General features: G+C 42.3%; 1 protein-coding gene across 1 annotated transcript in view; it reads right to left on the bottom strand.

Moving 5' to 3' along the window:
* ush2a (Usher syndrome 2A (autosomal recessive, mild)) overlaps positions 1 to 17,009 on the bottom strand; it is a 201,605-nt gene that overhangs the window by 76,517 nt on the left and 108,079 nt on the right. Inside the window, exons 48-55 of the mRNA XM_069660129.1 lie at positions 16,566 to 16,713; positions 14,622 to 14,764; positions 5,924 to 6,040; positions 5,331 to 5,404; positions 4,753 to 4,922; positions 4,503 to 4,669; positions 4,328 to 4,416; positions 674 to 1,008 (exon numbers count right to left, since the gene is read on the bottom strand). Of these exons, the coding sequence (XP_069516230.1) occupies positions 674 to 1,008; positions 4,328 to 4,416; positions 4,503 to 4,669; positions 4,753 to 4,922; positions 5,331 to 5,404; positions 5,924 to 6,040; positions 14,622 to 14,764; positions 16,566 to 16,713 (1,243 nt within the window). The remainder of the gene's footprint in view (positions 1 to 673; positions 1,009 to 4,327; positions 4,417 to 4,502; positions 4,670 to 4,752; positions 4,923 to 5,330; positions 5,405 to 5,923; positions 6,041 to 14,621; positions 14,765 to 16,565; positions 16,714 to 17,009) is intronic.

Below are 17,009 nucleotides of genomic sequence, written 5' to 3'. Positions count from 1 at the left end.
TATTACGTGCAACACGCAAACACAATTTGCAAGATGCCTGCAAATGAAATGTAATTAGAGGAAAGATATAGTAGTGTGTTAAGGAAAATAAGGTGTAGGAGCCATATAAGCATTTGTGTTATTGTTGTCTTGTGTTGTAAATAGTTTGGTGTATATATTAGTTGAATTATTTATTTTGACCACTAGGGTGTCTATTGTGTTGGGGTAATAGGTCACATGATGAGGTCAGGTGTTTATAGGTCACAGGGGAGTTGGAAGTTAGTGGGGCACAGGTGGAAGGAACACACGGTAAGCAAGTAAACGTAAGACTTAACTATAAGCACGTAACAGTATTGGATTTATCATCATTCATTTCATCAAACTGGTAATCACTTTCTGTCTGTTTCATCATTGTTCAATAAAAGGGAACATCACCCAAAGATATCATCATTCTGGACAGCTGTCATTGGATACACGTCAAGACCTTCCATTGAACATTGGATAGTCACTACATAATGTGATCACAGTAACATGTCCAAAAATGGCCATGTCTTCATTACAGTACAAATGTATGTTCCTAAGCTTTTGTCACGTTAAATTAATGTGATTTTTGTACGAGTGGTGCTTCTGGTCACAAGCGAGTCTAATGCAATGTTGATGAGAAATATAGACTACCATCACTGAATAGAATCACCTGATATTAGGTCCGTTGGGCCGGCTTGGTGGTTGCCAGGAAATGGCCAGGAAAGACTCGCTCACTGCCACCACAGAAAGAGGTTCCAGGCCATCAGGGCTTGTTGGTAATGTAGTTGCTTGAGTGGGTAGGCTTTCGGTACATCCTCCAACATGTCCACCACCCTTGGAACAGGCCAACACAGTAACACTGTAGTTTGTGTAGGGAATTAGCTCTGGTATTGTGACATTGAGCTCAGATGAATCAGCACTTTGATGGAAGATTCTGGGTTCTGGGAGGCGGATCTCGTAGCCATTGATCTCTCCATTGGGAATAAGAGGAGGAGACCATGTGACCTGAAACATAAGGGAGTTGCATTGAGTTCTTGGTTGTTTAATCAAAGTACAGTGTTAAGATAAAAAGAGTGTTACAGAGGAAACTATACGCCTGGTACATTTCATGCTTTTATGAGAGTCTTCTCATTGGTTGGCTGGTTGGTCCAAATGTTCTCTGCATGCTGAGGTCAGCAGAAAGCTTTTAGATGGATTAACTTCAGGAAGTCATGGCGTAGTGTGTGTGTGTGTGCGCGAGCAGAGCTTGCACTGTGTACTCGTAAACATATCTGCATCACAGTGAGAATGCAGGGTCCTAGATGGCTAGTTCAGCGCTACCTTGGCGACCGTGTAGGCAATGTCCGTGTGTGCGTACATTGTCACCTGTGTATGTGAAAGTACAGTGTAAGGAGGGTGCCTGTGTGTGTGTATGTGAGTGTGTGTTGGTTCAACCTGCTTGCGGGGAGAGATAACCTGACTTTGAGTTGGGCAGAAGATTCCTTTCATTACATTTAAAACAGGACACACACACACACACACGCACACACACACGCGCACACACACACACACACACACACACACACACACACACACACACACACACACACACACACACACACACACACACACACACACACACACACACACACACAAACACCATGCTAAAATAATGAAAACGGCTGGTAATGGAATTGCTGCATGCAAAAACAAAAGCTTGCAGTCGTTGAGCGCTGCATCTGATTTGGAAACAGTTCAGTCTGTCAGCATTTCAGAGTGACGATGAAGGTAACTGGCACACACACAAATGGTTATACACACACACACACGCAAACACACTTACAAACAAACATACGCACACACACCTCTACACGTCTGAATTACACATAACTATACAATAAATGTTTTGTACAAGCACATATATAAATGTTGCACATTAATTCAACTGATACGTACACACACACATGCGTTCATGAACTGTGTGCGCCGACACACAAACTGTCATGTACAATAACTGATCAGTCCACAGCTCGTTCAGACTTATGAGTTTAGGTGATTAAGTGGTCACTGTTGATGAGAGTATTATGAATGAACGTCAAGAATAATTATTTCTCATGCAACCTTGATATTCATTTAACAAGTGACACCGTGAGGTGATACAGGACACACACACACGCACACTCTGAGGCACACACACAACCACATATGGGCAGGGTCATGTTGAGTTAGGTAGCTCATTTCCCAAAGTGCGTGTTGGGTGTGCTTTGTGGTGGAAGTCATTTACAGATTGAATAGCCTGATGTAATCTGGAGATGGTGAAGACAGCAGAGACCCCGAGCTGACACGGAGCACCGGGGCTAAGGCCGGTACAGTGTGTGTGTGTGCGTGTGTGTGTGTGTGTGTGTGTGTGTGTGTGTGTGTGTGTGTGTGTATGTGTGTGTGTGTGTGTGTGTGTGTGTATGTGTGTGTGTGTGTATGAGTAAGAGAGAGAGACAGATGATAAAGTTAGTTGTAGGAGAGAATAGGTGTGTGTGTGTCTTTGAGTTTTTTTCTGATTATAATAGCATAGATAAACAAAGGCATTGACAGAGAGTCAAACTAAAGCACACAATACAACAATAAGAACAAAAAAATACCTGAACATATTATCCATCAATTATCTATACTGCTTCTAAAGTATCGTATCTTATCTATACTGTCATTGGGCGAGAGGCGTGGTACATCCTAGAATGATCGCCAGTCAATCACAGGGCTGACACACAGAGACAGACACATTTTGTTGCTCACATTCACACCTACGGGCAATTAAGTGTCACCAATGAACCTAAAGTACATGTCTTTGGACTGTTGGAGGAGGCTGGAGTTCCCCGAGGGAGAACTCCACACAGAAAGGCCCACTTCGTCCAAAACCAGGATTCGAATAGGAACCTTCTGGCTGGGAGGCAATAGCACTAACCACTGCACCACCATGCAGTCCCCCAAATATATCATGGTAAATTTAAATAGCCGCGCTGCAAAAGAACTCTCAGGTAATTGGATCAAGTCCCAAAACTTACGTCATTTTTCTAATTTGTGGTTACAAAGTAAAAATTGCCAATGGTCAGACAGAGATCAGACTAAAATCAAATGAATGGTTTAATTCACTACATTTTTCAGCAGGTCTTTAGCTAACCTGACTGAGAATGGGAAACTTATCACATTATCGATAGCTAAACAGATGTGTGCAAAAAAACATGCTGTTTCACACCTGTGATCTAATTTTGTTAACTTGCAGATTTTTTGGTCATCCTTATGTCGTACCTGATATAAAACCTGTTTACAACAAAAGATATGTTGATCTTCATCACTCACTGCATCACAGTATTATTCACTGACAATGTCCTTTCAGCTTCATCAGACAATGAGAAGAAAAGACACGCTTCGTAATATCAGAAAAGTACACATTCAGTAGATTTCTCCTGTGTCTTGATGTCTTGTGTCAACACCAGGAGTACCACTAAATAAAAAGAATGCATGCAAGACAAGCTGATTGAAAAGCAAACATTAACGGGATAATGGCTGAGATAGAGTGAATATCTCAATGAGCAGAAAATGATGTGTAAAAAAATGAAAGGAGAAACTCAAAATCCTCTCGGTGTTGTCAAGGTCAATTGGTAACCAGGAAGCTGCCTGCCTGTCTGTCCAATTAGCAACAACCAGGAAGGAACAGTTTCCCTCTCGGACCTGTGACCCCTAAAGCTGTGCTGCAGCAGAGATGACAGGGGCGGTTCTGAAATGATGACAGGCATTAGCATTTTTCTGCAGTTAGCATTAGTGCGGGGCTGTGAGTGCATGTGTGTGTGTGCCTAACTGTGTGTGTGCATGCATACAATATTGTTTCACTGTCTTTCATTGATAGGCCTTGATGTGGGATTAGCCAGTGGTGGAATTTAACTCTGGCCCCTCCTTCAAAATGGCCGACAGGAAGGAAGCTGCTTCAGACAGGGTCACAGCCCCTCCCATTTTCTGAAGGGGACCTTGAGTTGAATGTTTTCCGTTCTCATTAAATCCCGTGAAGCAAAGACAGAGGAATCAGTGTGACATTGCTTTGTCTTTTCTACTCTGAGTGACTGAAGAGACTCTCAACAAACTTCCATTGTATCTCTGTATATTATTAGTTTAAAGTAACTTTTTACATTATAAAAGTTCAGTCTGAGATTCTATTGGTTGAATGCAACACGAGATACTGTTTAATCATAATAATATGACTTGGATTATAGTGTGCCTCAGTGCTCTTGTCTTCTCATGTCATGTCCTAGAACTTCTCAGTGAACCTGTGAGAGTCAGTTAAAAAACAAGCTCGTACCTGAAGAGAGTCTGGTCCCAAGACTTTCACCCTCGGTGGACTGAGACCAGCTGGTCGAGAAGGTCTGGTGGTGATATTGACCCAGGGTCCTTAAAGTATGAAATAATATGTGGTTATAAATCCATCTAGGAAACAACAAGGTGGGTTAACGTCTTTAAGTTTTACTCTGCCTTACCTGTGGTGTTTCCAGCCTGATTATGGAGCACAAGTCGATACTGGTAGATAGTCCAGGGGCTGAGAGCTGATGAAGAGTCCAGGAAAGAAAGAGGGGGAGGAGCTGGTGGAAGATGGCCCACTGTGGAGACTGGTTTGGTCCCAGCCACTCTGCGCTCAATCAACCACCTATTCCCATCACACAAAAAACAATGAAATTCATATACAAATAGGTCTGCAACAGAGAGTGTAAATTGTCTCTGATCTCTCACCGCTCAAGTGGTCCATTGCTCCACTCAGGTGCACCCCAGGACAGAAGAACAGATGTGGGAGTGTCAGAGTACAGGTGAGGTGCAGGAACCCCCTCAGGTGGGGCTGGGAGGGTACGGAAGCTCTGAGACATCCCAGATACTGAACAACCCACACTGGTGCAAGCCACCAGCTAGGTGTTGGAGAATAATATTGTAGAATAAACAATGTGACGTGTTTCAGCAGTTTTCTTCAGTTAAACACAGTTATAGTCATAAGAATAGTTAAAGTAATGGTGCCGCCAAAGAGAACAAAACTGAGATCTTTGAGATTAGCACTTTAAATAACATGGTTCGTCCTGTTATTATTTCTCTTATTTCTTATTACTATTTATTTATGGCACATTTAACTTCCACACTTCCATGATTACTAAAGTGGAAACATGAATAATAAACTGCAGAGTGATATTTTGAAATGTATTATGACATTTGATTAATTATGATGGTATGGATATATGCACAGGTGTTTTATATTCAAATATCTTTTCCAGTGTATCATGCAATATCATTTTATATCACAGCAGCATTCTAATGCATCGTACCTGGAGGCTGTAGCGCTGGTAAGGCAGCAGGTTGGGAAAAGTGTAGCTTGTTGTGTTCCCAGGTACGGTCACTGCTAGAGAGGATGAACTGGAAGCTGAAGCTTCACTCAAGAAAGGCCCAATAGAGGGGTCTTGTTTTGGGATATGTTCAGTAGAAGAGGTAATTGCACTGTATTCTGGGTTTGACAGTAAATGGCTAGGGCTAAGGTTTACACTGGTGGTATTGGGTGCAAGGGGGAGGGATGAGACGGAAGTGGGGCCCAGGCTTGTGTTGCTTAGACGTGTGGACTCCAGCTTGTTGTCTTCTGCAACACCAGGCCTCAAGCTAAAAAACATGTTATGTAGGCTGGAACTAGAGCCTTGGATTGTGCTGGAGCTACCATTACTGCTTGTGTTGGCATTAAATATGTAGATGTGGCTTGAGCTTTGGTTGGTAAGATTGGATGTTTGTCTGAAGTAATGACCAAAGTCTAGATATGCACCCTCAGTGCTGGGCAATAAGCTTTGGTCAGGACCTAAGCTGGAGTTGAGGGTCGTTCCGGTGCTGGACAGGAAGTTAGGTTTGAAATCAGAAGAAGAGACAGAGCTGGGGCTTAGATAGAGGGTATAATTGGTGATAATGCCATTTGGTTGGGAGGGAGGAACCCAGGTTACTGATACACTTCGAGGATGGAGCCCTGATACAGCAGGAGTGTCCACTGCTCCTGGACCTGCGGGGTAAAAACAAAGAAACAGATAAAGAGACGTGGAGCGGAAAAGAAGAAAAAGCAAAGAGATAAATACACTCTTATGTGTGTGCTTATAAAAGGGTGAGAGAAGGCAGAAGAAGGGGATTTGTTCTGAAGAATTATTTGACAAGTAACATCAAGAATGACATCAGAAGGACAAAGAGTGATTTTGCAATCCCTATCCGAGGGATTAACATGGAAACTCTCTGTCTCTCTCTATTTCTCCCCCTAAGCAAACCGAGATTGTATTTGTGGATTTGTGCAGCACTTGTGTTTAAATGTGAGTCTGTGCGTCATTCAGGAGGTGATGTGAGGGCCAGGCTGCACTGCCGGGAACATTGAACCAACTTCACACTAACTTTGCTATGCACAGATACAAATATGACACATGCAGTAATGCAAATACAGAAATGACCTATTATTTTAGTCCTTAGAAGCCGTAAAAATGTATTTATATTTGATGTTTCATATCTTTTTTGCAGAACCCCAGCTATGGTGTCAGAGAGCTAGTAGATTTCTACTGTGTGTACATGTCCACTGCCTACGAGTGCCCAAAAATCGTGTGTCCAGAAGGCAAAATGATCCTCACTACTATTAGAAACACACTGGCTGATACCAACCCACATCAGAAGGCCGCAGGCACATGCAGTCACATGATTTTCATATGTCCATGCACGGATAAGAACCTACATAAGACTAGTCAGAGGAATATTTCACTCCACAGTAGCTCATTTGAAGGTAATGCCCCCTCCCCCCGCCTCCCCCCTCCTCCCCCGGCATTTACATCCCACTGTACTGCTCTATAATGGACACACACAGATGCATGTCCATATACATAGACACCCACCCTTCCTAACACTCACACACACATGCCCACACCCACAGTGATGCAGTATAGCAGTAATGGTGCTGTGTGAAGGGCAAGCAGATCAAGGTGACTGAGCGGACTGAGGGAGCGTGCTGCGTCGCTAAGTGCTACCGCTAACCGCTAACGGCTTTCCCAGATGGCGGTGTGTGTGTGTGTGGGTGTAAGTGTGTGTGTGTGTGTGTGTAAGAGAGAGACAGAGAGGGAGAGAGAGGGTAAGAGAAGATGCACGGCGCAGAGTATGCATGCACGGCTGTATGAAAGAATTAGTGTGCAAGCATGTATACATATATGTCATTATGTATGCACATAAGACAATGCTTGTGTTTGATACCAGCTGATGCCAACAAACAGTTAGTGTTTGTCCCAGGATGCCCCAACAAAAAGTTTAGCATGTCTCTTCGTATAATGTTGATCTGTCTATATCTGCTTTATTTCTACTAATCCATACTGTAACTTGGTACAAGGAAACAGAGGAAAGCAGGCGAACCCTTTGAAAAAAGTTGACTCTTTTAGGAAATCTGAATTCATTAAAGGAGCAATTCACCCCTGGAAAAAGACGCTGTCAGTCAAAGCTGGTGTTCTCTGAAATCGATAGAAGCAATAATATTTGAAATTGGCGCCATAGCTGTGGAGAAAGTTGTACAAACAGCTTGTGGTTTCACCAATTCTACATTCCTACAACACCCAGTATGCATTGCGCCCCTCCCTCTGGATGGAACGGCCCAGTGAGAGACGCTGGAGTGAAATACTACTGTTTCGCTACAGGCAACGGCTCAGAGAGGTACAGAATCTGAAATACGACAAGAATATACCGGTGGATCGTCTTCAGGTCTGCAGTCTAAATTTCAAACCTTACAAATTTGAATGAGACATGACATCGGAGGCGGGCGCCCTAGACTGAGGAAGTGTAGTTTAGCGAGCTCCCTGGCTTCCGCCAGATGACGCGTTTTACGTAGTCTGGTGGAGGTTTTCCAGGGCCCATTGGAGAAGCAGATAGCGTCCTCCAAAGGCACAGAGCCAAATTGCAGTTTGTTCCTACCCTGACGGCATTAGCTCCCCATAATTGCATGATAGGGCTGAGGTTAAAAATCGGCGGACTGGCCCTTTAATGGACGAAAACAATTTATAAACTCACTGAAACACTATTACATTACAGTCAGACACAGAGAGAGGCACAAGTATCATGAGTTAAGACACAAAGACGCACTAAGGCAACAGCCGACAGTATAAAAGTGATATAAAGCACGGCTGATTTTACAGATCACAAATGGTGCCACCAACAACCCATCTTTCCTTCTATCTACATCTCTCCTCCTGCCTGTCTGTCTGCTCCGTCTTTCCTTTTCCTCTCACTGACCCCATCCTTCCCTCTCCCTCACTTCCCTCTGTCTCTCTCCGTTACTCGTGCTTTGTGTCGCTGTCTCTCTCCCTCTTTTGCTCCCTCTCTCTGGCTCTGGTCTCCCTGCTAAATAAACAATGCAGAGAGTTGACCTTTTGGGTTAACAGGTTTTTATGCTAGCTCTACTCAGCACTCACACTGATTCAATTACCACCAAAGGTCCACTGAACCCCACGAATAACCAAGGAGCCCGTCTCCCTGTCTGCGTGTGTGCATATCTGCCAGCCAGTCTGCGTGCCTAGCTGTGATCTTGTGCGTCTTTGCAGAGGGCTGGGATGTCTCTCTTCCTGTTTGTCTAATTAGAAATTCTGCATCGCTGTGTCTATTTGACTTTATTCTTGTCTGCCTTCAATATTTCCATCTGTCTGTCTGATCAAAATGTTTGTCTGGTTCAACAACAGGCATTAAACCACAGCGGTGCGAGAGCTGAACAGAGAGACAGGCCGAGTCCTCAATTGTAAATAGTTTTACCACGAAACACAATCCAGTCACCTTCATTCACCCACCCAAAATAACCCCCATTGTCACCCCCCATTCCTCCCTCACTCCCTCCCCTCCCCCCCTCATGCTCTCCCCTCTAAGTGTTGAGTGTTATTTAGGCTTTACTGGCGCGTGTAAAATTCTGCAATTTGAAGGGCTGTTAAGTTTTTCAATTGAAATTTTCATTTAAGATGCAGGTGATGCTTTTTTCCTTTTTTTTATTTTACTGACGCTTTACTGCTCTCTGGATAGGACGCAACGAGTGCTGAGGGAATGCATAGCCACCCCTCTCTCTCTCTCCTCTTTCCTGACTCCTTATCTCTCTCTCTCTCTTCCTTTTGTTGTTCCATCTCTCATCCTCACATTCCCATCTTTTGCTCTTCTTTTCCCTTGTCTCCCACTCACTCCCACCTTTTCTCCCCCCTCCTCCTCTCTGACCTCTTCATTCCACATGCCTTTCCCTCTCTTTTTCCCTTCATCCCTCCCTCCACACCTCCCACCCTTACTCCTCCCCTCTCCAGTAAAACACAGTAGCAGAAGGCTAAAACAGGAGTGCGGGGCCGTCAAGCCTTAAATCACATTTATAAGGATTTGGTTAGCATAGTAATAACACAATCAACTGACAAGGGCCGGGCGAGGGGGAGGGAGGAAGGAGGGTGTGTGTATGTGTGTAGGTGTATACATGTTATGTAGCTTCTTGTGCATGTTTGTGTGTATAGTGTGTTGTATGTGTAGGTAGAGGCCCGCATAGATTTAAGTGTGTACATGTGTGTGTATCCATGTGAAGAGAAGAGGAAGGGTATTATTTTTAGCCTTGCGCGTTGTCCTGTGCATGTATGTGTGTGTTTGTGGGCATGTGTGTATGTGGGTGACTGGGCTTTTGAAGGTGAGTCGAGGCTCATAGGAGTCATAATGAGGACAAACGCTGAGCTTTACTGTAATCAAGATGCTTACTACACGGTGTCAAAACGTGACAACCAATACGGCGAGAATTTACATTGCATTTCATATCTTTACTTTTGCTGCAGATTATTTAATGTCACTGCTGCTTTAGGAGACACTGAAGAGGCAGTGAGAGAGAGGATGATGCATGACCAAGGTCATGAGCTTGATTTGTATCCATAACATCACGAGTATATGAGATGTGCATTAGCCTTTAAGTAACTACGACCATCATCAGACCTAAAATGTCAATCATTCACAACATTCAATTTCCTTTTCAAACACTGACATTTTAGAGTGATTTACTTTATTCAAGGAAAACCTCTGACGTGTTCATGTAGGACAGACCGAGAGCAAAAAAGCAGAAAGGTATTATGAGGATTTTAAAATATAATATGAAATATGATGGAGTGGCAAATTATTCAAATCAACTGGAATTGACTGGGTTTGGCACTGAACCCAAATAAATAGATTCTGAAAATATATTACACGGCTGTGTTAAATACTTGATTCTGATCGGTTAATAATGGCATTCCGAGGTCTGTTATTTCTCGATAACAGACCGTTGCTATGAAGAACAGACCGTTGCTATGAAGAACAGACCGTTGCTAGGGATTCCGCTCGAACACACAATCCGGAGGACTAACTGTAATCATATCAATCTGCCAAAAGAAGTCCGGTAAATCGGACGTCTATCTGTTTAAAGAGGGAAAAAAGAGAAGAGACGAAACAGCGGAGGGAAGGCAATAAAGGAAAGTAAACATTAAACAGAACACAGTATGGGATACGCAGTGTACTGCAGTGTACCAAGGACAGGCTGAACAACATGTTTTCAGATTGGCAGGTTTGAGACGTCACAAACCTAAGGAGCCAATCCCGTTAATGGACGGGGTGACGCTATGCATATTATTATTTGTAACCTATGGCAACCACTTCAGCGATGTGTGAGCCAGCTGTAACCGCCATCGTAATTTTTGGAAACTCACGACTGACTACTGACGTTAAAGTTACTACTGCTAAGTCGCCACTAAACGATGGCAGAGACGTGTTTTGTTTTCGTCTGTAATTTTACGAAAGGCGAAACTTAGTACATAGTGGGCGGGGCCTATGCAGGTTAGGGAATTTTTAATGAGGGAGAAGGAGGAGATGCCTTAGGGATGATTTTTACAAGATAATGAAACATATTTGGCAGAAAAAACATATCAGACCCAATTTTCATTTCAAGCAGAGCATTTTATACGTCTTAAAACATGACTGGAGCTGGTCTTTAATAAAACAATTCCCAAATCGATCCTTTACATTTCAAAGCTCTACTTCGGCATGTGACTGCTGAGGAATCAGTTTTTATCCAGAAAAAAATAAAAAATATTGAAATAGACATTTAAATAAATGTTTGGGTAATGAGTGTATAAAAGTTAACATACAAGTCTAGTTATCCTTTTCTAATTAAATTTTTCTGATATGTAAAGCAACAGTGGGATCATGCTCACATTACTTCAACATTTCCTTGAAAAAGCTAACAGAGTTCTGTGGAAAAGGTAGTCTTCTATTATTAATGCATTCACCCATTCATTAATTAACATGAATTCTTTGTGTTCTGTCATTACCTCTAACCGTAACTCTATCGCTTTTCCCTCCATCTCATTCCTCTCTCTCACACTCTGCTCTAAGTTCAATTTGGTACAACAGAGTTTTTTATGTTCTTTGTCTGTGTGTGTCTCTATCTCACACACACACACACACACACACACACACACACGCACACACACACACACACACACACACACACACACACACACACACACACACTCACACGCACGCACACATACCTTCTATAAGACTAAGATCATTTTGTCAAAACAGTGCTTTATTCATACTCTCTATAACACACACACACACACACACACTCGCACAGACACACACTCTCTTAGATCACTTAGCCAGTGTGAACATGGGAGTAGACAGAGGAAAGGGAGCTGTCCAACACGGCTAGAGTTTATGTTCACAGGAGCCGTCTGTCTGTTCTGCAGCGGCAGGCATTCATAGGGACCAAATTACATTAAAAAGATGGATATAAAACTTTAATGGAATGATAAAAAGGAAAGGAGGACACGTGGGTCTCTCTCTTCCTCTGTTCTGTCATTAGCCATCTCTCTTTTCCTCTCTTCCTCTTTTTTCCTCAATGCCTCATTTTACCTTTTTCTTTCCTCACTTTTTCTTTTAATTTCTTATCTTCTTTTTTTCTGTACCTCCTGCTTGTAAATACGAACGGGCTGGTCTGTCAAACAGAAAAGGTGAAACCCACACTGTGCTCGAACGTGAAAAGACAGAAAGAAAGACACAGAGAAGAAAGACTGAGAAAAGTAGAGGTAAAAAAAAATAAATACACGAGAGCGATAGGGGAAAGAGAGATTGAGAGAAATAAGGGAATAAAAGGACAATACATGTTAGAATTCATATTTTGTATTAACGGTCAATGTCAGCATACACTGTTGTAACAATGACCTACAGACAGATACCAGGTTAAAAATAGCAGGTATATGGGCGCTGGTTTAGCTCACTTGGTAGAGTGGGCGCCCCATGTACAGAGGCCATAGTCCTCGTCGCACTGATTGCAGGTCCGACTCCCGATCTGCCGATCCTTTCGTGCATGTCATCCCCTACTCTCTATTCCCAACATTTCCTGTCTATCTTCAGCTGTCCTATCAAATAAAGGCAAAAGCCAAAAAAGCCAGTATATTAAGATCTACTCTACTTGCTACTTCAGATTGTTAGTAACTTATTGTGTGAGTTTGTTTGCATATATTTAGGTTTAGATTTGATGTGTCTATGTTGTGTGACTTCTACAGATACTACACCTAAAATTACGCTGAATGAAATGTAAAGGTGCCTGCTACGGCTGTCATTTTCAGAAGCGCGAGGAGTGAGGAGATTAAGAGGGAAATGCAGCCTTTCCTGTCACTGCCAAGATGACGAGAGGACGGCTTTATGGTGACAAATTACACATCAATGTTAGAAAAATCCAATCTGGCTGCACTTGGCTTTCTCCCATCGTGGGTTTAAATCCCTTCTTATTTAAAGCTCTCGTACCTAGCATGTGTTGTATTAGTATGGTCACAGATTACTTATGCATACTCACATTTCAACAATAGAATGCATGGATTTTAGACTTAATAATATGATGTGACACTTAGCTGTGAGTAATTTATTGAAATCAACATGACAGACACACAAAATCCGGACATAATGTAGGGGAGACGGGAAAACAGGTACACATGTATTCTGTTCAAATAAACCACTTATACATGTAAAGTTGCAAACAATGTAAGTGTTTTTATGTTTTAAAATTAAAGCACTACACAGTTAAGAGACTTTCCTTTAAGTACAACCCCACACTGTCCAGTTCATGGTAAACAGAGATGGAGGTCAATAATATGCGCGAAGGTGCGTTTGGGGGTGATTTGATCTGCATGAAACTTCCCGAGTGTGTGTTATTGCTCGAGACCATGAGGAGGTGTGTGATTGATAAGGAGGACAAGCAGGTGTGTGTGCATGACACATGTTCTCAGTGTGTGTGAGTGTGTGAGGGGGCCGGAGAGGCAGAGAGAGGGATGGAGGTTTGAACGATGGGGCACAGTGTGACCGAATGGACACATCTATTACAGTCCGCACTCACAGATACTGTACACACGCAAAAACACAGGGAGGTTACCACACGTGTTCACTCCCATATAAAACACACACACACACAAATATATTGTCCACCTTAACGTCTAACAAAAGCTCTCTCTGCGCCTGAGACTCAGTGTGTGTGTGTGTGTGTGTGTGTGTGTGTGTGTGTTTGTTTGCTGGAGGGAATCAAATTCTGAATAGTGATGAGAAAAGCATAGGGCCATAATTTAATGCATCCTCAATGTCTGCAATTGTGTGTCTGAATGGGTGTGTGTGTGTGCGTCACTGCACTTGTGTATGTATACGTACAGCGCACATAGATGTGTACAGAGGCATTTCTGTGTGTGTACATGCACATGTATCCAAAGTATGCAAATCTCAGCTGCTTAATGATAATGTATGTGATAATAGCGTGGTACTAATTAATTTATAACTTTGCACTGAGGAGGCTGTTCCAGTGGCTAATATGATTCTATTACAGCAATTAGCCCACAATGACACTGGCTAGGTCACTCACACACAGACACACACCTTACAGTATGCAAATCTCACTCTGTCAGTGTGTTTCAGCCTATCTTGCTTGTGCCAATGCTTCCACCAACACTTCCTTTTTTACCACGCTCTGTCTCTGTCCTCACTGTCTTGATCATATTGACCACGTCCACTAGCAGCAAGAAATATTACACTGTAATAAAAATAAAACCTTGGAGACTTTAGAGAATAAAAGAAAACTGGGCAGGGACTCTGTTTTTCACACCACAGGCCATATGTTTAATGTATGAGGCTATTGTTTAGATAATCACCTAAAATCAGTGGATCCGTCAGGCTCTTTAAGTTTAACTTTGACTCAGCAGCGCTGACGGCCAACTGACGGCAGAGGCCAACTAACAACCAGCTGCTGCCAGCCACCTGCCAGACAGTCGCTTGCAAAACTCTGCTGGACTGCTGACACAAGCACCCGGGCTGCACAATTCAGTGCAAAAAAACTGCCAACAACCACTGCCAACAGGTAGCCCAAAGAAAAGCACTGAGTGTTCATCTGACCCAACAACGTGTTTCATTCATATTTTTGATTCATGGCTTTTCTCTTTATTTGTTTTTTTCCATTGTCATTCCACTGATGTGTAAATGCAGGCTTTTGTTCTTTGAAAGGTACTTTACATTTTAATTGTGCTCTAGTGTGTATGAGAGTATGTACTTACTGTCCTCTGCGGTGCTCAGGGTTGCCCACGGTCCAACTGTCTGTCCATATGTGTTTGAAACCACAACTCGAAACATGTACGTTGTGTACGGTGACAGGCCCTCTACATGGTGGGAAAGGGTGTCTGTTGCATTTTCCATAAGCCTGGGAGACGATGGAGAATATACTTACTGACACACATGTGGATCTGAGGCTGAAACTTACTGTGCTGTAATTGATCAGGTGGTCAAAGAGGAAACAATTTACTTTACAATAGGACATCTTAATCTTGCTGGTAAATATGAGTGTGTTTTTGAGATAGAGTACTCCACATACAATGTACTGGTGGTTCCTATGTATCTATATGTCTACTGTACATTGTGCATTATATCTTTATAACACAATGCCCTAGATGTTAGAAATATTAATCTATGTAGTTGCAGTTACATAAACAAGCAAACAAAAATGCAATTCTTGATAAGGTAATCACATCAATATGAACAAAGATGTCTTCATTATTCACTTGTCAGCAAAAATATTACCATTGGTAATAAAGATAGCCACCATTTAACCTGGCCACAATTAATCTCATCATAATGTATTCTTATAATATGCCTTTTATTATTTAATTGTATTAATTTAGCAACTTTTTTGCCCACACCCAAATGATTTCTCTTTCCAATTTAATCATCATCTCTTGTTTTGCTCCCTAATCCCTGATCACTAAGATTCAGCACTGGACAGCTCCCCAGAGTCTGTTTACTGCAGTAGCAGCTCCTGTGTCAAGCTAATGTCATGTCTTCTATTAGTTAACATGAAAACACTGACATTTGCTACACGATCTAGTTACACAAAACTTTAAGCGTAGAACAGACCTGTACGTGCTGCTGATGACAGAGTCTAACCATGTTTGACATATTTAACCCCTTAGAGCAACAACTCCAGATGAAAGAGCACACAGTTAGGATGACACAGATCTGGGCAATCAAAAAGTAGTTATTAAGTGTTCAATAGGAAAAGGTGACTTGTGCACAGCTATAATTTTGTTCTGAACTTTTTGTGAAATGGTAGAGTTGAATGTGTCCAAGACATAAAATATCTCCAATAAGACAGCAGATGTTTATCTTATTTCATGAAACACCATCTCATGTCTGTTTTATGTATTCTAATTAATTATATTTTGAGAGTAATGTTATAATAGTGTCAAAAGAGACACTAGCTGTAGCTTAACAGAGACCATCCTGAAAAAATATGTACAATATTTTCATAGCTTTCATCGTATTTCCATGTCATACCTGATCCCATATCACATAATCACACAAAGGAATCTAGGACAAAGTAAAAGAATATTGTCATAAATGAGGGACCGTTGACCATTTAGCATTGGATGGATAGAAGGGATGAATGAATGAATAAATCAGGGAACAATGAGATTTCCATAGCAGAGGAGGAGGAGGGCATGGCTGTCTGATATATAATACATGTAGCTAGTCATTTATTTATTACCACAGAATGAGAGCCTCCTCTTCTAGGATTAAATTGCAATTTGTTGTCAGGAAGCATGTAATGAATACATATCAGATGCACACCCTCTCTCTCTTTTTATTCTATCACATTTTTCTGCACCTCTCTCTCGCTCCCTCTGCTCAGCGCTTTGATTTTTTGTCTTTTTGACTCTACCCCCCGTCTCTCCAGCTCATTTCCTCTCTGTTTTTTTGATGGTCTGTCATATTGATGTGACATGTTCTGCTGTGCTGTATAATGTCGCCCTTTGAATCTACATGTGTATGCATGTGTGTGTATACATGTTTAAGGTGCATGTATGTGATATGTATCTGAGCGTGCTGTCTGCTTCTGTCATTTTCTTTTTGTAGTTTCTTATCAAATGTCTCAGACCAGTTGTGTTTGCTGTGGACAGCTGTGTGTGAACTTGTCCACTTGTTTTCGCCGTGCCTCTCTCTCTCACCTTATCACAGGCCTGTGTGGGGATGTCCTCATTTGCAGGCTGTAACGGAGCAGGCCTGGTGCGTTGGAGTGGGCGGGGGCGGACCAGGATACATTCAGACTGGCACGGGCTGCACGAGCCAACCTTGGAGGAGACAACCCATCAGGGGCTATGAAGAGAGAGAGCAAGATGGTAAGGGGTAGAGGGATAAAAGGAACAGGTGATGAAGGTAAAATTAGTATGATGAGGGGTTAATCGAGGACAGTTGAGGAGAAAACAAATAAGATATCATGAGAAAAACAAAGATATGAAGGGTATTTAAATGTGATTTTGTAAACGCATCCTAAAAGATTGACACCTGTCCTCCATCTAGAAATGGCTGTTACAAAGAAGAGATGATTGAGGAAGGAGGAGACAGGAGTGATGAGGTAGAGAGGGGAAGACAAAAGAGGAAAGAACCAAAGA

Source organism: Semicossyphus pulcher, unplaced genomic scaffold, assembly GCF_022749685.1.
Source record: "Semicossyphus pulcher isolate SPU_LCO1_2020_fin unplaced genomic scaffold, fSemPul1.0.p SCAF_1, whole genome shotgun sequence".
Lineage (NCBI taxonomy): Eukaryota > Metazoa > Chordata > Actinopteri > Labriformes > Labridae > Semicossyphus > Semicossyphus pulcher.
Note: the sequence above shows the minus strand (reverse complement) of the source record. Positions and strands in the feature narration are given on the sequence as shown.